Source organism: Gadus chalcogrammus, chromosome 11 (genome assembly GCF_026213295.1).
Source record: "Gadus chalcogrammus isolate NIFS_2021 chromosome 11, NIFS_Gcha_1.0, whole genome shotgun sequence".
Taxonomy (NCBI): Eukaryota; Metazoa; Chordata; class Actinopteri; order Gadiformes; family Gadidae; genus Gadus; species Gadus chalcogrammus.
In genome coordinates, this window is record NC_079422.1 from 19,868,058 (window position 1) to 19,892,181 (window position 24,124).

The 24,124-nt window shown below is 48.4% G+C and overlaps 1 protein-coding gene across 1 annotated transcript in view; it reads right to left on the reverse strand.

Moving 5' to 3' along the window:
- Positions 1–24,124, reverse strand: part of LOC130392233 (CUB and sushi domain-containing protein 3-like) — a 232,674-nt gene that overhangs the window by 75,588 nt on the left and 132,962 nt on the right. The window contains 9 exon segments of the mRNA XM_056602701.1: positions 4,526–4,639; positions 8,301–8,381; positions 9,432–9,577; positions 13,966–14,143; positions 15,265–15,453; positions 16,909–17,118; positions 18,372–18,488; positions 22,007–22,076; positions 23,350–23,468. Coding sequence (XP_056458676.1) covers positions 4,526–4,639; positions 8,301–8,381; positions 9,432–9,577; positions 13,966–14,143; positions 15,265–15,453; positions 16,909–17,118; positions 18,372–18,488; positions 22,007–22,076; positions 23,350–23,468 — 1,224 coding nt within the window.

The window sequence follows — 24,124 nt, forward strand, 5'->3', positions numbered from 1 at the left end:
TAGCGCTGCCATCGGTGTGTCCGGGGAACCTTTTTAGAGAAAAGGTAAGCAATACGACAGAGCTCACACGCACCACGTCAAAGTGCACCTTTGTCCCCCCTCATTTATCTAAATAGACCGTTACACTCCTTGAGGGGATGAATAGCGCAACCTAATACATCGCTTCTCTCTCACACACGGGTACTTGTATCATGGCCGATCGATCCAGCGGTGTCACGACCTTCACGGTGTAACAGCTATTCCGCAAAAGAACATAATTTGATTCCCCTCCCCCGCAGTCGGTATACTTAGCCGAAGCTATTGTAAATTATTTTATTGCAAATCGTCCGATCGCAGAAAAATATCCATCCCCCGCGCTCAGTCTACAACAGGGTTATAAACGACGGCCAGCCGCTGTAAATGGTAAATGGACTGCAATTATACAACGCTTTTCTAACCATTGGCCACTCTGGTTAGAAAACAATGCTTTACAATATTGCCTCAACATTCACCCATTCATAAACACATGAAGGGTTCACCGTTCAAACGTGCAAGGCGACAATCAGCTCGTTGGGAGCAGTTAGGATGAGGTGTCTTGCTCAGGGACACCTCGACAATCGGCGGGGAACGAACTAGCAACCTTCCGGTTACCTCCTGAGCCACACGCCCCGCTGTGTTTTATCAGTTCCATTGTGCTTTTGCCGCCGAATTCATCACCGTCTCGTTTCGTTTCGAGTGCGTCAGAGATAATGAAACGGCCACGTCTTCTCCGCTGGTCCTTTCAGAGTGTGTCTGAAGGCTGCGCTGCCGAGCGACATTGAGTGTGGTACACACACTGACCAGATTGTGCCTTTTATGCTCTGCAGTATTATGCCGCTGGGGGGTTTTAATACCGCATGAGTCAACACACTTGACATATAATGTACAAATTTGACTCAGAATGGGGCACTAAAATGATGTGACAAAGGGCTCTCCGAGAGCTAAATATGCACGGTGGATGCCAGTGTTTAACTTGCATTGACACACTGGCGCCATAATCTTGAATAATACAGTGTTGCAGGAAAACAAGCTGCGTCTTACTGCGAGGCATGAGGCTGGCGGTTTAAAAAGGGCTTTAGGGGATCTTTCGACGTCTTTGAGGATCCAGGCACGAGTAAAGCCATATGTGTACTCATGTGATGGAGATTGTAAAGCACAGTGGTTGTGGAGCCCAAATGTTGTTGGGGGACTTCATGTTGAAACTGACAATCTAGGGGAGCAACTGTTATATATGTGTGTATATATATATATATATACACATACATATATATACACACACACACACAAACACATATACACACACAGACGCACGCACACACACACACACACCACATCTATATTATTACAACTCGCCCCTTCAACACTTGGCCATGGACATAAATATGTCAATTGCTCTTTCAATGTAAGAATGCCCACCCACCCACACACCCACACACCCACACACCCACACACACACATATAGGGTATAACAGTAGCACTCCTAGATTTCAGTTTCAAGATGAAGGCACCAAACAATATTTTGGCTCCATAACTACTGTGCTATATATATATATGCACACACACACACACACTATATATATACATATATAGTATAAATTCACATATATTCCTATATATATATATATATATATATATATATATATACATACACACACACATATATAAACACACATATACAAATATACACATATATATTTCAACATAATATACTCATAACACCTTCATTTGGGTGAGCACCACCATCACAGCGTATGCTGCACATTAACCACCGTAATGCAAGCATTCCACTTGGCATTCCGTTTCTTGTGGCTTTTCAAAGAGAAAAAAAAAGGTTCTTTAAACTAGAAGTGAGGCGGGAAACATGGGATAAAAAAGGCTCGCACTACAGAGTCTGCCACTGCGACGCGGCAACAGGGGAGGGCCCAACCACAAGCGCGTCAGCCAATCGGCATTCTGCTTAGCGGAGGCTCTAACCTTAATCCAAAATCACCTTTTCTTCTGATTGTGCGTGTTTGTCGTGAACACCGAGGTTACAGTGAGACGAGGCGGAAAAACGGATGAGTGGAGGGATCGCAGCGAGGTTGGGGGGCGTGGTAGGTACTGAGAAGGAGGTAGGATGGTGGGGCAACACGGATGAGTTGGCAGCAAAACAAGATCCGGCAGCGACCCGGGGGGGATTGTTCCTTAACATCCATGGATCGCTTTAGCTTTTGTAAAGTAATCCTTGAAAAGGTGTGTGCGTGGGTGCATGCGTGCGTGCGTTTGTGTATGCGCGTTTGTGCATGCACGTGTTTGTGTTTGCGTATGTTTATGTGTGCGCGCACGCGTGTGTGAGTGTTTGCTAGCATGCAAGGCCACGGTATTATCACCCAAGCATGAGACACAATTACCTGCACGACACGGACAAGCTGATGAAAAACAAAAGGTGGGAATTAAGTGGAGAGAAAAGTATTTTCTCCAGTCCACAATTTGCTTTACAGCCTAACCGTGGATGCTGTGGAATAATGCAGCGGGAAAAGGAAGACCTTAGGCCCTTTGGTAAGCAATTCTGTTTGCTGGAGATGAGGCAAAAAATAGCAATAGCAAAAGAGAAAAAAATTGAACAATAGCACAAAGTGATCCTTGAAACGGCCGGGGGTATATTTCTAAAATAGTCCTAACAATGTCGAAGCGGTGCCTAACGCTGTGCACAGAAATCCACCTCGATCCGAGCGGAAATCCTATTAACAACTTCAGTGGTGCCTTCCCGGGCGCTGCTACATATCACACCGGGCTGCAGCAGCCCATCCACACGCGTGTGAAGCCACTCAGCCCAGATTAGGTTTATCTTCATCCGAACATGCCGATACGAGTGCCCGCGTGAACGGAGCCTTGTGCCCGTGTCTGAAAGTGAAAATAACATCGCAACCGCGGCCGTTGAATAATCTTCCGTAGACTTGGATCAATAGCCAATCGGTTGATCGATGGAATCACAATGAAGCCTTTTAAAATAACCAGAGGAGCAAATCCTACCAACCTGCCAGTTAAATCCAGAGGGAAAAATGGAAATGGGTTCTTCACCCGAGCTCACCGAGTGGGCGAACCAGCCTGTCAAGTTTGCTTATTAAATCAAAATGTAAATGTGAAATGGCTTTCGAGGGGGCTTCGTACTTCTTTAAGATTGCGTATTTGGAACAAAAAACATCAACGGTATGATTGATCCTCGGGGATATTAAATACGTCGTGAGAACGAGTTTCACCAGCCGTTATTACCGTTAAACGGCTCAAAGTCCTACCCTTATGGTCCCCCTCTCTCAGGAACCCCTACCCCAGCCGGCATTCAAGAGCCGTCTCCAAATGTCATGTTGAAATACTGTGGGACACACAGAACCTACAATACAGCTGGTAATTCAAAGCGAGATTGGCCAAGGTGAAGATTAACTGTACTGCCAATTATAATGCTCCAGCTGACACATTTTATTCACCTGCGATTTTATTAAATCTCTCCCTGAGCACACGACAGAATGGAGAGCTGCCAATGTCACATCACGTTGCCTTAATATATTAGACGCTATTTGGAGCTTTTTAAAAACATTCATATTCAAGGCTGTGGATTTATTGAATAGAATGAACATCGCAGGTTTGTTTGTACAATACTTGTAGTGACGTGTGAAGTCACTGATCAAAATAAGGGTTTAAACCTGCACAGCTGGCCTTGAGTAAGCAGATTGACGTTTGTAATAATAACAAGTAACAAAACTGACGAAACTATTTTTCAGCATCGTAATGTCTTTCTTTATTTTGCCGTGTTCGTCATCAGAGCAGACAAACAGCCAACAACAAAAAGGGAAGAAAAGCAAACTTTGAACACAAACAATAAACGCAGCGATGGTATTGAGCGGTCGGTGATAAAAGGGCCTGATCGAAGGACAACATGACAACCGCCGCGTTAACTTTTCACAACAAACTAGGGAATAAGTGATGCAGCGTTATTACAAATGAAAAAAAGGCGAAGAACTACTCAAACAAAACCCAGCTTCCCTCGGGAGGGTCCAGAGAGTCGGGCTTATTGGGTGTGAGGGGCCCTGATAAATTAGAACGGGGAGCCAGAGGGGGCACCGAAGGCGTGCCTGCTTGGAGCCCGCTCGCGGTCTGGTAAATGATGCATCGAGAATGGATGCCGAGGCTCCCCGTGACTGACCGCGACAGATTGGCTTCGGACACATGCGCGTCTACGCGTGCCAAGAAACACACAGACAGGTGCTTATGGAGTTTGGTGTGTGTGTGTGTGTGTGTGTGTGTGTGTGTGTGTGTGTGTGTGTGTGTGTGTGTGTGTGTGTGTGTGTGTGTGTGTGTGTGTGTGTGTGTGTCCGAGAGACAGTGAGTGAGTGAGTGAGAGGAGGGGGTGGGTACATAATATATCCACACAAACATTGACTTACTTTCTCCCTCACATAGACACACACACACACACACACACACACACACACACACACACACCCACACACACATATACATGCAGGCCAACCTTGGCAGACGGGCGGCGGTCCATCCATCTGCAGCCTCTCTCCGAGCCGGCAGGTCAGAATCTCACTGCCCACCAGAGTGAACCCTGGCAGGCACGAGTAGCGGATAATGTCCCCTGTGAGAACATTTAGACACACGCAGATACGCAGGCGCACACACACACACACACACACGCACACGCGCAAACACACACACGCGCAAAGGCACAGGCATGCAATCACACACGCAGACACACACAACATTCGCACACACGCACAGATACACAGTCACACCGTACCAAAGACACACACACACACACACACATAAAAAAGGCAAACACATTCACACGTAAACAAAGCCACACATGCAATCGCAATCACATGCAAGCACACACACACACACACACACACACACACACACACACACACACACACACACACACACACACACACACACACACACACACACACACACACACACACACACACACACACACGGGGGGGCCAAACACACACAAACACAAACACAAAAAGAGAATATGTTAATTATGGCATAATCAGTATAAAAACTTCTACAATACGATTCTACAATGATCTAAATGTTTTCCGATTTGGAATTATATTCCCATAGTTAGCATAAGCACTGCATTAATAAGACTATAAAGCCTGTGGACAGCTGCGGGCATCTGGACAGTCACAGGCCAGCGACAGACACACACCAGTATAGGCATGCAACAACACTTCCCACTCAAAAGACCAGACGCTGGTTAGGCACTGCCGTCGTCCAACAAAACTACCAAGCCCCGCTCAGCCATCACAGCAGCCCCCCTCCTCCGCAGAGACCTCATTAGTAATATCTCTAAAGCAACACACAATGTATTATGGAAGGGACAGGGCTGAGCAGAGTCCACCCGACGTGATCAAAACACCCTCATGGGGCGAGGAGAGGAGGAACGGAGAGAGAGAGTCGAAGGAAGGAGAGAACAAAATGGAGTGACAGGGCTGAACCTGGACACAGAGCAACACAACGCAATGTAAACAAAGACAATTTGTGTGGGTGTGTGTTTGTTTGTGTGCGTGTGAGGATGTGCATGTGTAAGAAGTGGGTGAACAGGCAGACGAAGGTGACTGTTGCAGCATATGGCCCAATGAATATATAATACGGTCACTCCCCTTCAAAGAGACAGAACAGCTGTAAATGGAACGACAACTCGGATTTACAAAGGCATGAATACACAATCACGGTGAGGTGAAAGACGGCTTACTTCTAGAAACAAAAACATCAGCATCAGTAGACCAACTTCAAAGAACTACACATTGGATCAGTGAGGATCTAAAAACAGGATCTAACAACGCATAATAAACATCACATATCACAGAAGGGATGTTTCAAGTAATCACATGGACTATCGCCTCAGAACAATGTCAAAAAAGGTATATTGATAGACCGTGTGCGCCCAGCCCTGCTGAGGGAAACACCTGTGACAGTTTGGCTACACCTGCGACCTGTTACCTCACCTCGACCGATGATTCTACACCTGTGTGAGGGCTACAACCTATGACAGTGTGACTACCGTGTACCTAGTGCTTTGATGCTTCAAGCCTACAAGGGCTACAAACTGTGATGGTGTGACTGCTGCAGTGTGTCTACAAGTGCTTTGATGCTTCACTTATGTAAGGGCTAGAACCGATAATGGTGACTACTCTGTGTCTACCAGTGTTTTCGGTTTACACCCGTGCCTTTCTGTGTGCGAGGGCCGCCCCAGTGTCGACACCCCCAACCCAGCTCTGTCTATTTCCCCATCTGAGCATGACAGCGTGTGGTGTGGCGTGCTTTAATCTTCTTTTGATGTATTTTCTTCTCTTTTTATTGCAGGTGGTATGCTGCAATATGTCTTAGAATGTGCTGACTCATTTTAGATTGGTTTAGAGAAGACATTTGTGTAATATCAAACTGAGTCTTACATTTAAAACATGCATTTATCAAGTCACGTGGACCTATCAGTTACGATCAGAACTATAAGTGACGCAATGTTAAGCAGAGAATACACCCCAGACAGAAGGGCTCTGGTAAAAGCTTACATTATTTAGTAGATAAGTAGACTATGATACTACTTATAATGCAACAAACAAAATATATAAATATACGAAAGAACGAATAATTAGGAATCTAGCAGTTGAGAAATGCTCTCTGCACTTGTGGTGTAGTGCGTCCAACACATCAACACTACACGCAATTATTTTGTCGAGTTTTACCGTAAATCCTATCGTTGAATGTGAATGATTGTCTAAAGAGACATTTGCTGTAGTTTGTTTGTTTTAGAGCGACAGAATGCACACTATCATATCCGCAACGATGTCAAATCAACGTTCAATAATACATCTGCCTGCGTCATAATTTGCAGACTATACAATTTATACCGACAGAACACAGTTATATTTCACATCAGCGCTATCTTGAGTGATCTCCTCCGCTCCGAGCGTAGTGCTGCTATCGGCCGGGGCTGGCTTTGGATGGTGGCTCTGTGGGCCGCAGGCTCACCACAGCTTTGTGGGCGCGTGCCTTCCATTTCATCTCGCGTCTCTTTTCTTTTTATATCTCTGGCGGATGGGCGCTCGCGCTCCCACTTCCTGCCACATATCCTGTGTCCCTGATATGCATCTCAAAGTCAGCTAATAAACCCCCCCCCCCCGGATAGACCCCTGATCGTAGGGGTGGGGTTTCAATCCCCCGTCAGCCCAAACCTCGCTGAATGGTGTAGCTTGTACTTCCTCGTAACGTGATTCGAAGTCAATCAAAGAATGCTGACAAAGGAAAAATAAGTTATTCTTTAACATTTGTTTCGTGCTTATTTACTTATTTTTGCTACTACTATGCTACTGTGATTGAACACTTTGTAAATACTAAAGGCCAATTTCCACCGGAATCGGCACGGAAGCGCCACGGCAGCGAAGCGGCTGTGTTCCGTACTGCAATCCCCACTGGAAGCGGCACGGACACGTTCCGACAGATGGTTCAAGACGTGCATAATTATAATAAGTATTCATACAATATTATTCACAAGTTATATTCAAACCATATATATTATAATATACATTATAATATATATATATATATATATACATAGGCCTACCTTATAATCAACCATACACATTACCCATTAAATACGGTAGACCTATGATTTGTAGATGTCATGGCAACGTCCACTCGCGACACTGGACTTGCGAGGCATCGACGCGGACTTTCAATTCTTCTTTGCCACTGATTAGCTATTGATACCATACCATAGATAGACTGTATAATATTACAATACCCTGTGAATTGCATAAGGATCGATGTGAGCGCAAACTGATTGGCTGTAGTCGTGTTCTGAGACACGGCAGCGAACCGGCAACTTTCAGAAATAGAAGAGGCAAGTATCGTAAACGAAGTGCCGGTTTGGGGACGGTTCCGTGCCGTGCCGGTGCCGTATCCAGTGGAATAGCCTACGTTCACTTTAATGGTTTCTATTATTTTCGGCGAACGATTCGCTGCCGTGCCGCTTCCAGTGGAAATTGGCCTTAAGAAGTTGATAATTTATTTAAGATTTGCTATTTTCTTTGCTATTAACTCATTTTGAGCAGATCTTTTTCATATCTTTTGGGGTGTTGTGTTAAACTTATGTCTAGTTTTTCTAATTGTCCATCACACAAACCACGACCGAAAGTTAAACTGCATGCCATATATACTGTGTTCGATTCCGCCATCATATCTTTGATCCGGACACAAAAGAACAACGAAACAACAGCGTGACAAACCTATTTCAAACTCCTCGTTGTCCGCCAGGATGTTGGCGTTGACCACAGGCGCCGGTGGCTGACATATTCTCAGCTGGTACGCTGGGGGGAAGGAGAAGGCACGGGTGAGAGACACGGCAATCAGGCCGCCTGTGATCGCATGAAAACACATCGCCTGTGAGTGTGCGCGAGAGACGGTGTTAGCGGACCGTAGCGGCTGTGTGAGTGTGTTGTGTGGATCCTTTTCCCCCTCAGCCCCATTCTTACCCACCCTGCCCATCAGACTAGAACCAGATTAGACCATGAATTGCCGTCTATTACGGCCGCGGTGTAATTAAAGGATCATTGGTCATTGAACCAGTATCAGGTACTCTTTAATCATTCATCAGTGGTGCTGCTGCCCACTCTTCTCCCCCTCCTCCCTCCTCCAACCCTCCTTTAATAGCACGGCCAGAGAACGGCCATCGGAAGCCATTCATCATTCATCATTAGAGGGGAGAGGAGTGCAGGCCGACAGGATAAGGAGCGGAATAACAGCTCCGACGAAATAAATAACGGGAAAAATAGCACAATGCGGCAGATGGAAACCGGGGGTGAGAAAAGAAGGGCACAAATCTAAGTAAACAGGAAGTGAATGGGCGACTGAAGAGTTTCTTGTCCGCCCCGCGCTCACCATTAGCACCCACTCATCCCCACAGGAGGCCCTGGTTTGGGCGCGGGGATCAAATGAATAACTGCCATTATCGCAATTTGCCGATGCCATTATAGGGATGGGGATAGCGAGAGGAAGGTGTGTGTGTGTGTGTGTGTGTGTGTGTGTGTGTGTGTGTGTGTGTGTGTGTGTGTGTGTGTGTGTGTGTGTGTGTGTGTGTGTGTGTGTGTGTGTGTGTGTTTCTGTGTGTGTGTGTGTTTCTGTGTGTGTTTGTGTGTGTGTGTGTGTGTGTGTGTGTGTATGTCTTTCTGTGTGTGTGTGTGTGTGTGTGTGTGTGTATGTGTTTCTGTGTGTTTCTGTGTGTGTTTGTGTGTGTGTATGTTTGTGTGTGTGTATGTGCGCGTGTGTGTGTGTGTCTGCGTGCGTGTCTGTAGTTATTTTTGCAGGAGTGAGGGAGGGGAAGAAGGGTGGGTGAGGGGCGGGGAGAGGGAAGAGATTACCATGGTAACACAGCACGAAGAAGCCGCTGGTGCTGAAGTCGCTGTGGAACTTGATGAGGATCTGGTTGGCGGTGGTGGACACGCCCTCTTGGGCAGAGTTTCCGCTGAACTGGCCAATCTGGGGAGAGGCCTGGTCAGGGCCGTCCCTGCAGAGAGAGAGAGAGAGAGAGAGAGAGAGAGAGAGAGAGAGAGAGAGAGAGAGAGAGAGAGAGAGAGAGAGAGACAGAGAGAGAAGAAGTAGACAGAGAGAGAGAGCGAGAGAGAGAGAGAGAGAAGAAGTAGACAGAGAGAGAGAGCGAGAGAAGAAGTAGACAGAGAGAGAGAGCGAGAGAAGAAGTAGACAGAGAGAGAGAGCGAGAGAGCGAGAGCGCGCGAGAGAGAGAGAGAGAGAGAGAGAGAGAGAGAGAGAGAGAGAGAGAGAGAGAGAGAGAGAGAGAGAGAGAGAGAGAGAGAGAGAGAGAGAGAGAGAGAGAGAGAGAGAGAGAGAGAGAGAGAGAGAGAGATTAGAAGCAATCTTACCTAATGTCACTTAGTTAGTTATTTAGTGGAGATCAAGGAACACCGGGGGTCATTTCAGCCTCTGAATGATATTCTGTCAGAGCGTCAGACCTCATTTTGGACATGAATCAAAGCAATCAAAAATCCCTCTTTTTATTGATATGAATATTAGTTCATGTTAGCCCAAGAGGCAGCAGGAAATAAAGAAAGGCTTGTTTTGCCTCTCACATAGTCTGACGTAAAATGAACAATAAGGGTAAATAGTAGAGCTGTCAGTTAAACGCGTTATTAACGGCGTTAACGCAAACCAATTTTAACGGCGTTAAAAAAATTATCGCGCGATTAAAGCAATTGTTTTATTTAAAAGAAATAAAAAATATTATTTATTTTTTTGGCTCAAAACATAGAAGCAGTAGCCTGACTGCTATGTTCAAATGACATTTGTTCAAAGCAGTCGTTTAATTGCACTATAGGCTCTTTTTTTGTATCGTCCTGTTTTGATCAGTATATGCCAATGTTGTTATCAATAAAAAATCATTTGCACAAGGCAAGCCGATGCACTTCACCATGTTGATAAGATAATTAAAATGAGAAGAATTATGGGACAAAAAAATCAAGGGATATTTAGCATAGAAAAATAATTTGCGATTAATCTCGATTAATCGTGAGTTAACTATGCGATTAATCACGATTAAATATTTTAATCGCTTGACAGCTCTAGTAAATAGTAAAAAATAATGATATACATCACAATACAGGTTAGCCATTTACCAACAGAAGCCACTCAGCCTTCAGGGGTCCCACATGTTGCTTTCCACGACGCACATAACGCAACCTGACGTGAGTTACAGTTGGAAAAGTGCTGCCTAGCATAGGAAGCACTTACCCCATAAAGCACTTGTATATACAGCGCGACATTACTGGTCAAGGCACGGGGCTGAGGCGTGTACAAGAGCACCTATATGAAGGAGAGTCCTCGTCTTCCTCTTTGATCGCTAGTATAGGCAAATAAGCTGTGCAGTAAGCAGCATTCGTCCGCCTCCATTATCTGTAATTGCCACATTTGCACACCGAGAGAATGCCCTGAAAGGAATGTGTGTGCCGGGAAAATATCACTCAGACGGCATCACTCACAGCAAACCTCCAGCATTTACGTTTCCATGCAGCTAATATCGTACTGCTATAATAGCAGGCATGTCGCACCAGTTACTCAAATTACTCAAATGCGCATGTGCCAAGCGCCAACGCATATATACACCGAAAGCTTGCACATTTTGACTTTTTGAGTTGTTTTATTTTTCTTATCTTTTGTGTGTATGCTATGTGTGACTGTAGGCTACTACTGCCTGTCTTGGCAAGGACACTGGAAGAGATGTTCAATCTCAATGATGATTATTATTTTCAACTAACCAATAGTAGTTGCCATGCATTTAAAAATGTCGATGCACTTATCAGCCCTGAATAACAGTAAAAGCTATTTAATAATTGATTTGCATGCATAGTATACTACGCTATCCATTGAACAATTACCCCTGTTAATTACAACTAGAGGTTGAGAACTCTGGTTCTTTTAATAATTGCGCAGTCTGCGAACACCGTCAGGGTTTCCTTTCCGAGAGATTGATCGAAGGGGAAAGCGGCGGCCAGGTGGGGGATTTAAACCCCCGCCTGGCTGTTTCGTTTGAGGCTTCAGCTCCACTGCTTCAATGCTAGGCGCGTGCGGGGGCTGAAACCTGCGAGAGAGCAACGACTCTTAGACCTCAAGGGCACCGATGCTTCGCTCAAATGAGGGCTAAAACCAGCGAGAAAGCGACAACCGTGTTTGACCAACTGTGCATCGAAGCAAGCATCCCCCCCTCCCAAATCCTGCTCCCCTTCCCCAGGTATCTTGGGGCCTTTTCCCTCCCCCGTCTCCCCCCCTTAGGGAGAGCTAGGAGCCTGCCAACGGCAAAGGCAACCACGATGCGAAGGTAAGTGATAGCACTAGCGAGAGCGAGAGGGGTGAGATTTTGTGGTTTCGTCTGCAAAATAAAGTTTTTTCAGACCACATTTCTCTGCATTAAATATGAAACAGGAACAAGGTGGTGCTTTTGTTGCCGAGTCATAAACGCCGACACCGTCTCTGGCTTGTTTTGGGCTCGGAGACACGGGGGGGGGGGGGGGGGGGGCGGCGGCGTTGTGGCCGCTGCCCTCCATGCCATAACTCGCATTTCCAAGCGAAGGCAGGAGGTAAATGTCAGTCGGCGTGTAGTTCAAAGGGTTTTCGATTAAACTAAGCCGTACGCGGTTAGATACTGCTTCCACCGCGGCGAAAGCAGAGTCTTGACACCGCTACGGTTATTAGTCGGATAAGAGAGAAATATGTATGAAAAAAGCGGTCTATTTAAGACCGCGAGACACCAAGGTAAAACATTTTCGATATCTAATTTCCTCGGTGACATGCTCGTGGCTGAGGACCTGTGTGGAAACATATCCAAAAACAACGATCGATAGGAGAGGTCTCGGGTTCGGGTCTAAGGGCCCCCCCGACAGAAAGACCCTTGCTTTGTACCGACGCCTACAACCGATGCATCCTATTTAAAAGAGAGCAACAACCGCATTTCACGGGGACAACACATGGATCATCACCGTCATTACAGAGTCGATGTAAACCCCCGGGTCTATAAAGGTTTGATTTTGCAGTGGGTGCATAAAAAACAAGCTTAGTGTTTGCCGAGCGCGTGTCGAGTCGGCGTGCGTGGCGACGCCGGGTGCGAACGCGGAGCGCCGCGGTGATAAACGAGGGATTGTTTTATTCGCGGGCGCCACGGCGAACAGCGGCTGCGGCGGTTTGCCAGCGAGCGGAGTCCTCCAGGAATACAAGTTAATTTGCTGCCTCGCAATTGTTAGCCGTAAAAGGGAGGATTGGTCCATCGGTCTGTAAAACTGAACATCAACCATACCTCACAAACTAACCCTGACTAAATCTCATTACGGGTGCTCATTAAAGCCTGTGTTTGTGTGGGACTGCGCACCGGAATTGTGAGGGAGCAGCAACGGTGTTCCAACCACCGATCCCGGTTCGGAATACATCGCCATCCCCCGCCCCCACCCCCTTCTGGAGTTTATCTTCCCATTGTTCAAACTGTTGCAACTGTTGAGTGTGTGTGTGTGTGTGTGTGTCTGTGTCTGTGTCTGTGTGTGTGTGTGTGTAATCAAACCGAGGGGGCCCCCCCCCCCCCGAGTCTTGATAGGAGCCACGGTGCAAGCCAGCCTCTAAAAAAACGATATTATCTTTCTTTTTAAGAAAGAGAGAAGAAAGGAATATTAACCAACCCCCCCCGCTGACATCCACAGTGTGACACCTGTTGTCGGGTAGAAATGTGATGCAGAGTTCTGACACTTGAACTGCGTGTTTGTGTGGTACTTAACGTCAAACAACGACGACAACTCGCTTGTTGTCGCGTGGCACACCACACGTTTCTGTCGCCTGATATTTCACTAAACGCTCCCCGCTCTCCCGGGCGAACGCGGCCCTGTCTCTCCTCGTGTTGCCGGGATACGCAGCGCCGCGGATACGGGATACATAGTTAGCTCTGGAGCGCTGAGGAAGGTTGCTCAGCACACAGGGATGTGGTCGTAGATGGGCTCAGACAGAGCGACAGACAGACAGGCAGGCAGGCAGACAGTAAGTAGAGAGAGAGAGAGAGAGAGAGAGAGAGAGACACAGAGAGAGAGAGAGACACAGAGAGGCAGAGAGAGACAGAGAGAGAGAAACAGAGAGAGAGAGACAGAGACAGAGAGAGAGAGAGAGAGAGAGAGAGAGAGAGAGAGAGAGAGAGAGAGAGAGAGAGAGAGAGAGAGAGAGAGAGAGAGAGAGAGAGAGAGACGCACAGGCAACCAGACAGTTAACTTGAGGAGGGGCTCAGGGGAGTGTGGTGAGGCTGCTCCCCACACGGTGATGTAGTCGAAGATGGGCTCTTCTCACACAGACAGACAGACAGACAGACAGACAGACAGACGGTTAGCTCGGGAGGGCTCAGGGGAGGCAGCTCACCACACGGTGATGTAGTCGTAGATGGGCTCGGTGTTGATGACGGAGAAGTTGATGTAGATGCCGTATCCCGGGGGCACCCGCACCGTCCACATGCAGTCCTGGAAGTTGGGGTACTCCCCAGGGTGCGCCGGGGAATAGATGGTGCCGTTCATGGACGTGATGTTCCCGCCGCAAAGAGCTGCACGGAGGGAAGGAGGAGGAAAGGATAGGGTTCAGGGGTCAGTCCTCACAGATGGTTCAACTTGCAGCCAGTGCCCCCTTCAAGTCACTCACACACACGCTCCATCACTGACCATCTCACACAACACCACTGGTACCTGACAGACAATGCGTAATGCGTACAGTCACATCTTCATACAGTACACTCTTTACACTGTTTACATGCTGCAATAGCATACCAGTGCTATGTATTTATGAAAAGAACTATAACTTCACGTTGTCGCATGTTGGGTGTGGTGTGTGTCTGTGTCTGTGCGTGTGTGTGAGTGTGTCTGTGTGTGTCTGAGACTGAAGGGGACAGTTTCTGAGGGGCACGGACTTCTTGGATTATCCTGAGAGGTTCTGACACTAAAGCGCTTGCTTTCGTAACCATGTCCGAGGGAATATGTTGACATCCACAAAGCCTCTCTTGTTGCGGTCGGGCACTGACCCGCCCCACAGTCAATAATATATATATTTATATCTTAATATTAACTGACAATGCTCCTGGATCTCTCTTTGGTTTCCCAAACCAACTCCTAGCGAACGGACCAGGTCATTGAGTGCTGTTCTGCTGGGTTCATCGGCACACTCTGTCATGGCCGCAGAACAAGACCTTCGTTCTTTGAACAACGTTTAAGCGATTTCTCTCAAATTTACAACAGAGAGGGATAGAGAGAGCCAGAGACCGAGAGAGAGAGATTGAGAAAGAGAAAGAGAGACTGGAAGAGAGAAAGTGAGGAGAGAGAGAGAGAGAGAGAGAGAGAGAGAGAGAGAGAGAGAGAGAGAGAGAGAGAGAGAGAGAGAGAGAGAGAGAGAGAGAGAGAGAGAGAGAGAGAGAGAGAGAGAGAGAGAGGCATAATCGTAATGGCAGTAAACATTTTTGTGTGGGGCTCATCTATCACAATAACAGCGCGTACAGCTTTATAGTTCAGCAAGTAGTCCATAAAAAAATGTGATGGTCTAAGCCGCGTAGAGGGGAGACGGAGTCTGTGGCGGAGGAGGTAACAAAGAGCCCTGATATTTCAGTTATTTGATTATACGTTTAACGGACTGATCCGTCGGCGGAGGTGGAGGTGGGAGGGCGGCCAAAGATTTCACCTTCGCAGCGGGGGACGGGGTGGTTCCAGTTGCGGCTGACCCCGTGCAGGCAGGTGAGGGAAGCCTCCCCCAGCAGGGTGTAGCCCGGCAGGCACTCGAAGGAGATGGTCATCCCCACGCTGTAGTCCCGGCCGATCACGATGCCGTTCCGGAAGGGACGCGGGTCCGGGCACCTCTGCAGCTCGTAGGCTGGGGGAGGAAGGAGAAGGTAAAGAGAGGGCTGGGTTCGGGGTTCCAAGGATCTGTACCTTTCTTGAATCTTTTAAATTAAAGCCGATTATTGACCTTGGGCACAGTATGCCCTTTTTGGAGAGATTTGAGAGTTTGGAAGTTGGATTGAAAACACAGCCTTGATTCTGTACAGCTGTAGCCTCGAACCCTTGGTTGGCTTCACAATAAGAGGCAAACAAATACGTTTTGACAAAGCACATCGAAAAATGCAGCTCTTGTTGAACAAAACTGGCGGAATGAAAATAGACAACATTCAAAAGCTGTTCCGTTACAATACAAAGGGAAGGTTAACGCCATTAATTACCCATTCCTAAAAGAGGCACAAAAAAAAAAATCACCATTCAGTCCATGTTTCTTTAACAATGGAGGTTGAGGAAACTCATGAATGTCTGATTCGGCTTGTGTAGTTCGACACGAAATTTCACCACCGCAGTCATGGGAGCCTTTTTTAAAATATGAAAACAGGCAACCCAACAGGCAACCTCACAGATACACGTGACACTGTCTCGACATTTAATCTTTTCATTCGTGATCTGGGACACGTCATTTCAATATTTTCGTGCCAAAAGCACAAATTTCTAACAATATGACAGCTTTTGGCCACCCGTTTCTACTTTAACCTTTGATTCTGGGAAATTGTGACAATTCACAGATATATTGAATGCAGGTGTGCTGCTCTGTAGGCAAACCGCAACGGAAAAAAAGGTATCTGCTTCATCTCTTCTCTTAGAATGATCATAAAAAAATTAAAATTACGTGTCCCAGATCAAGAATGAATAGATTAAATGACGTGACGCGACAGTGTCACATATTTCCGTGAGACTGGGTTGAAACAGGATAATGTAAGATATTTCACGCTCCCTAAGCCTCAATCAGAGCAGCTTGGCTGTTGCACTTTTGAGACAGTGCCTTGGTTTCCCGTGGTTAACACTATTGTCCACTCGATACGATGCACAAGGCCGCGGGCCAATGAGATCCACCAACACAACCACCCCGGGCCGCCTTCTATAGAGGCTTTTATTGAGTGGCTAGAAGTGACTGTGACCTTACAACCTCCCCGTACTAACACACACTACAAATACACATAACGAATATCACACTAACACACAACAAAGAAACTACACATAACACACACAGACACACAACAAAGACACTACACTTAACACAGAAAGACACATAACACACACATATACACCACGATAAAAACACACACACACTTACATTACACATAACGCACCGACACACACACACACACTTACACTACACATAACGCACCGACACACACACACACACACACACACACACACACACACACACACACACACACACACACACACACACACACACACACACACACACACACACACACACACACACACACACACACACACACACACCGCCCTCCCCCGTTACCCTGGTAGACGATGTGGAAGCCGGGCTTGTTCTGGGAGTAGTCGCTGTGGAAGAACATGGTGGTCTCGTGGGTGGTGCTGAAGAGCGCCTCGGGCACAGCGCCCCCGCTGAAGCGGTCCACGGCGGTGCCCGCGTCCAGGCTACCGCTGCGAACCTCCAGGTAGTCGTGCACCGCCTCGGTGGAGAAGTTCAGGAACTGCATGTGGATGCCTGAGGGGGGGTGAGAGGAGGTTACTGCACTCTGGTCCCGACAAACAGCTACAAACACCAATAAACACAGAAAACCATCTAAAAACATAAAAACACCAACAATCACAGACACACACCTACAACTGATAATAAACACAGGCAAACTGCTAAAAACATCTACAAACAAACACCAACAAACACCACCCAAACAGACAAATGCAAACCAGGAAACAGACAAATATCAACAAACACCAACCAACAAACACCAACAAACACCAGTGAACTCCAACAAATAAACAAAAAACGGCAAACACCAACCATCAAACACTGAGATATTTCAACAAACACCATCAAACACCAACAAACCGACAAACACCAACTAACAAGCACCAACACAAAGCAACAAAACACAAATAAAGACCAACTAACATCAACAAACCAACAAACACTTTGTGAGTGAGGGGGAAGTGGGAGTGGTTGCTATAGAAAGTGAGATAATGATCGAGAGAGAGTACACAACATTGTTTTGGCCGTTTTGTTTTGGCTGTGTCTGACAGCCACAAAGACAAACATCTTATAACCACGACGACGGGTCTGAATTAGGGAACGCTAAGTGAAGGGAGCGGGGAGTGGAGAATGGCAATGGGGAAGAATATGAGAGGGGCCCTGGAGCCGGAGGGGTCAAAGATAAGCGGAGGGAAAACAAAACCGGCCACACAGAACACACACACACACACACACACACACACCGTGGAGCAGAGGAGAAGAGAGGAGAATGAGGACGAGCAGAAAGAACACTGAGGTGACTGCAGTGTAGAGAGAGAGAGAGAGAGAGAGAGAGAGAGAGAGAGAGAGAGAGAGAGAGAGAGAGAGAGAGAGAGAGAGAGAGAGAGAGAGAGAGAGAGAGAGAGAGAGAGAGAGCAAGAGAGCAAGAAGGGAGGCGAGAGAGGTAGAGAGAGAAATATAGACGGAGAAAGAGTAAGCAAGACATACAGACAGAGAGACAGAAAGACAGACAGGCCGACTGATGCACAGAGGGAGAATAAGAAAGAGGGGGGGGGAGAGAGAGAGAGAGAGAGACAGAGACATCCAGGCAGACAGACGGCAACAGAGAGAGGTGAGGGGGGGGTGACAGAACGACAGACATCCAGACAGACATACCGAGGGAGAGAGAGGGAGGGAGACAGACATCCAGACAGACGGACAGACAGACAGACATCGAGACAGACAGACAGACAGGCAGGCCGAGAGCGAGGTGAGGGCTGGAGACGGACCGAAGCCGATGGGGAGCTGGACCCCCCAGCTGCAGTCCAGGCTGCTCTGGTAGTTCCCTGGGAAGCCGGGGCTGAGGATGACGCCCGTGAAGTCTGTCATGGAGCCTCCGCACTGAGCTGCATGGGGGGGGGGGGGGGGGGGCAGGGGGAGAAGAGCATGTCACCGCTGTCCCCCGTCAACAGGGGGAGAAGAACACAAAGGCACAAGATAAGAAGGGAAAGGATGAAGGAAAGCACAGATGATCAAACACTCAAACACCAAGTGTTGGTGTGTTGCATGTGTGTGTCTGTGGGTGGGGGCGAGGGGGGGCTGGTGGCTGTGTGCGTGTCTATTGTTAGTGTCTGTTTGTGTGTTGTGTGTGTGTGTGTGTGTGTGTGTTATGTCGGTCCGTCTGCCATCTGTCTGTCTGTGTGTGTGCCTCATGTCTGTGTGTGTTATGTGTGTGTGTTTGTTAGGTGTAATGTTTCATGTGTGTGTGTTTGTCTGTCTCTGTGTGTGTGGGTCTGTATAATGTCTGCCTGTCTGTATATGTGTGTTAGTGCATGCGTTATGTGTGTGTGCGTGTGTGTGTGTTGTGTATGATGTATTTTATCATTGTGTGTGGCCGTGTGTGTATTATGTCTGTCTGTCTATGTGTGTTAGTGCATGCGTTATGTGTGTGTGTCATGTATGTTATCTCTGTGTATATGTGGGCCTGTGCGTGCATGCTATCTGTGCGTGTGTGTGCGGGCTCTCCTGGATGATGGGTACATCAAAGAGGAGCCGATGCTCTCCGTACCCATGATGTACTTGAAGTGTTTGCTGGAGTGTAACCCTTTATGTTGCTTACTTATTCAAACACTTACTACACAATACGGGAATGTTCTTCCCTTTGTGTGCACCCCCAAAATATATGTCTCCAGAATAATCTCTTGTATTTATGTGGACATAAATACACACACGTATTTCAAGCCTGTGTGTGTGAACGGCTTTATCTTCTACTGGGCGGTGCATCGTGTTAGACTCTGTATCAACACACACGGGAACGCTCCCAGCTGTGGAACCCTGGGCATTAAAACCAGTGGGGAGGGAGAGAGGGAGGGAGGGGGAGAGAGAGAGAGAGAGAGAGAGAGAGAGAGAGAGAGAGAGAGAGAGAGAGAGAGAGAGAGAGAGAGAGAGAGAGAGAGAGAGAGAGAGAGAGAGAGAGCGAGAGAGAGAGAGCGCGAGAGAGAGAGCGCCAGAGAGAGAGAGAGAGCGAGAGAGAGAGAGCGAGAGAGAGAGGGTGTTAGTGTCGGTGTGTGTACAGAGGGGGTGAATGGGTTCATCAGAGTGACACACAGCACCTACGGAGCTGGCTACTTCACACGTCTCTCCGGGTCCGCAGATCACCCCCCCCCCCCCCCCCACCCAACGCCTCACACATCCCGCCTCCCAATCTCTCCCTCACTTTCTCCCTCCACCTCTCTCCCTCTTATTTTCTCCCTCCCTCCCTCTCTCGCTCCCTCTCTCACTCGTCTCTATAACAACAGATTGAAGGTCATGCCCTCCTCCACACACCACCTCACAGCCAGCCCTTCCACACACACACACACACACACACACACACACACACACACACACACACACACACACACACACACACACACACACACACACACACACACACACACACACACACACACACACACAGGCCTGTCGGTTCATGTAATTACAGCCACTGGAGGTACGGATGTAAGCGGGTGGCTGGAGTCCCGCCCCCCCTCCCCACTTGACAGGCCTATTCGGGGCTAAGTGGCCCCATACAGCGGTGCTGCTGCAGCTGGCAGGGGTGTGGTGGTGGAGAATGTGGTGATGGAGGAGGTAGTATTAGGTACTATGAAGGTAGTGGTTTGGTGGTAGAGGAGGAGGTGGTGGTGGTGGTGGAGGTGGAGGTGGAGGTGGAGGAGGTTTTGGAGGTGGAGGTGGTGGTGGAAATAGTAGTGGTTTTGTGGTGGAGGTTGTGGTGGTGGAGGAGGTGGAGGAGGAGGTAGTGGTATTGGCGGCGTTAGTGGTGATGGTGGAGGTGGAAGTGGTGAAGGTGGTGGTGGAGGAGATGGGGTTGGTTTTGTGGTGGAGGAGGCAGTGGCAGTGATAGAGGTTGGGGTTGTCATCTGGGTTGAGAGGCGGAGGAACAACCCCATCAGGAGGGGGGAGGAGGAGGAGGAGGAGGAGGAGGAGGAGGAGGAGGAGGAGGAGGAGGAGGAGGGGTACACGGTCTTTATCACCATCAGTGACATAGACACGACTCCTCTATGTAACTAAACAGTGGGGAGGTGGGGCTTTATGGAGTGGCTGCACCACTAATGCGACCGTAATGACTGAGGAGCGGGCAGGCGAGAGGAGAGGAAGAAACACACTTAATAGCACCGCCCGTCTTCGCTTGAAGGTCGGACTCATTCCGCCAGAGCCAGAGAGCATTTACATGAGGAGTGTGGAGAGGGTGGTGTGTGCGTGTGCGTTGACTTGTCGTTCCCTTGATGAAACGAAGTGTGTGTGTGTGTGTGTGACTGTGTGTGTTTGAGTGTGTACCAAATACCAATTATACATGGGAGATTATGTGCGCATATGCAAGTGCACATGTGTCCTTTGAGTGCTTTGATATTTCTTGCTACGGGGCGTGTGTAATGGAGGTGGAATGGTGTGTGTGTGTGTGTGTGTGTGCGTGCGCGTGCGGTAGTGTGTGTGTCTGAGTGTATATGTGTGTGTGTGTGTGGTATCGTGTGACTGTGCCATGAGGGGGCTCATAAAGAGCCTAACTAGTAAAGTGTGGAGCTTGCATCTCCCTGTCATCTGTCGCCGCGGAGACCCCCATTAGAGCTGTCAGGGGGCCTGCAGACTCCCGTCGGGGGGCTCAGGGCTCTAACGGCACTGGAGACAAGCCAGGCAGGGGGTGGGGGGGGGGCTATCGATTCATGGCTGACAATCTCCCTGGAATGGGACCGAGACGTCCCTAAATGGAACAACAAGTCCTCTGACGTAGGATCGCGTGCTGCTCTGCATGCGTTTGAAGTTGTGTGCGCGTGTGTCGGCATGTGTATGTCTGTGTAGGCACGGACATGTCTGTGTGTGTGTGTGTGTGTGTGTGTGTGTGTGTGTGTGCGTAATTGTGTGTGTGTGCACACGTGCGTGGTTGCGTGTGTGTTTCGGCATGTGTGGTTCTGCCTGTGAATGTGTCTGCGTATGTATGTGAATTTGTGTGCACACACCAAAGTGTGTGTGTGTGTGTGTGTGTGTGTGTGTGTGTGTTTGTGTTTGCATTTGTACGTGTGGGTGTGAATATGTGTGCTCATGTGCGTAGTTGCGTGTGTGTGTCGGCATGTGTAAGTCTGTGTGTGTGTATGTGTCTGCATGTGCATGTGTGTGAGAGTGAGTGTTAATGTGTTTCAGAGCGCATACGTTAATGAGAGGGAGGAGTGAGAGGGAGACCAGGGAGGGAAACAGAGGGGATCGAAGAGCGGGAGAAAGAGCGAGAGCGGGAGAACCAACAGGCATAGAAGGCCGGGGGGCAGAGAGACTTTAGGAGTTGCAAATGTGGCTCCTGTATCTATGATGTGATCTCCAACCAGATGGGCGTGCACACACACACACACCCTGCCTGTACCGGGGAATACATTACCTAAACACAGGGGCACGGGGTAATTCCACCTTCTGACAGGGCCAGGCATGCACGTAATATATGCATTACCCTGTGGGAGACAAGAAAAACAACAAGAACAATAAGAGCAAGACACACTACACGCACCCGGCTGTTGCCAAAAACAACTAGAGAAGAGCTTACCAACAGAGCTGCACAGGGTAAACACTCAAAATATTTGCTTGACCAATCTTTCGGCTCCTGGTTTTTCCTCGCGTGTTGTGTTTTTGTTTCCCCTTTAAACATCTCTCTCCCGGAGTAGCTTTGATGTATGAGTGTTGGTGAGACTGCTTACGAAAGGCGCACGCTGTTTGAGGATCAGTCAGGATATACAGCATTGTATCCACTTATTGAAAATCATTAAATAAATGACACACATCCACCAATTATCCCCCGAGCCGGCTGCCTGTGGAGCCGGGTGTGCGGGCGACGTAACGACGCTTGCTGCGATCCTAAATCATTCACATCAGTTTGGGAGTAAAGGGGGGGACACAGAAAAGCGAAGGGGGGCTGGATTCACAAGCATTCTAGCATTCGCACAAACGAGGGTTTGTGCGATGGCCTCCGGTGCCGATCTGCCAGGGTAAGTCTGGGTCAGTAGATGTGTGGACGGTAGAGGAGAGGAGCCTGCTCCGCGGGCTGTGTGGTAAAGTGAATGTGAGGGAGAGGGGGGGAGAAAAAAATATGAGTGCGAGGGGGATTAGGTGGACTGCTGTTAACACTGCCCGTCGCCCTGGGCGCTGCACGGCTCTGCTGCTCAGAGACGTCACGGCTATCTTAACCCGGCCCGCACGGGGAGAGAGAGAGAGAGAGAGAGAGAGAGAGAGAGAGAGAGAGGGGGAAAGCTGCTTTGTAAAAGTGCACACATATGCATTGGGGATCCGTTCGTCTGCACGCGCGCACACACACGCATAAACTCACAAACACAAACACACACACACATGCGTTCACACGCAAACACATGCGTTTACCCGCACACTTTTTAATCTCTAATCGTGTAATGCAAGCAAGCTAGCAAACACACAGCAAATACTCCCACACAAAAACAACTTGGACCTCGTCTCTCACTACATCACAAACACACACACACACACACACACACACACACACACACACACACACACACACACACACACACACACACACACACACACACACACACACACACACACACACACACACACACACACACACACACACACAAAGCCCTTGCAGCGGTGACGAACCCCCCCTCTGTGACGATGTCCCCACATCCCAAAGCGTAGCGTTCCGGACCGCGGTACCACATGGGAATGGCAGCAGTGGAAAAAAAAAAACACACGTACCTGCAAGGTGAAGCCCTGGTCGCACTGGAAGGACACCATGTCGCCCACCGTGTAGCGGTCGCCCACCTTCTGGCCGTTACTGGGGGGCTGCGGCTCCGGGCACGAATCCAAACCTATTGCTTAGGACAGAGTCACAACACACAGGGGTGCACGGCCATCATTCTCCTGCAGCATTTACGTTTACTTTTACATTTAGGGGCATTAAGCAGACGCCATTATCCAAAGAGACTGACAATTAGTACATTTGTCAGAAGAAAGATAATCAACGGTATATCGCTGTCGGTACAGTAAGGATGTACGTAGAAACAAGTGTCAAGCGAAGAGGTCACTAAGCCCGACATGACCCCAATGTGACGATATGCCCGTGCTGGACCGGTGTGCATAACACAGCGTATTTTTCTTAAACAGCCAACCGAAAGTGGATACACCCGGTAATTAACTGAAAACCAAACGTTTAAACCTCGTAATTACACAGTGGCTTGTTTTAATATGCTTGTAATTGCATAATAATTGAGTTAGAGAAAGATCCCCCCACCCCCCCACTGCGCTCTTCGTCATCACAGTGGAGGAGGAGGAAGGGCGGGGACGAGGAGACGCTGATAGATATTCTACTGGTGGTTGTAATCATAAATCCTTCCCTCACAGTGATCTGGGGCAATCACTGTGAAATTGCAGAAGCCATCTCTCTCTGAAGGGTTCTCTGACAGCCGCGCTGAGCATCCCAGGCCCCCCGCGCTCTGTTGACAGCGTCAGGGCGCCTGGACGCTGTGTTCTG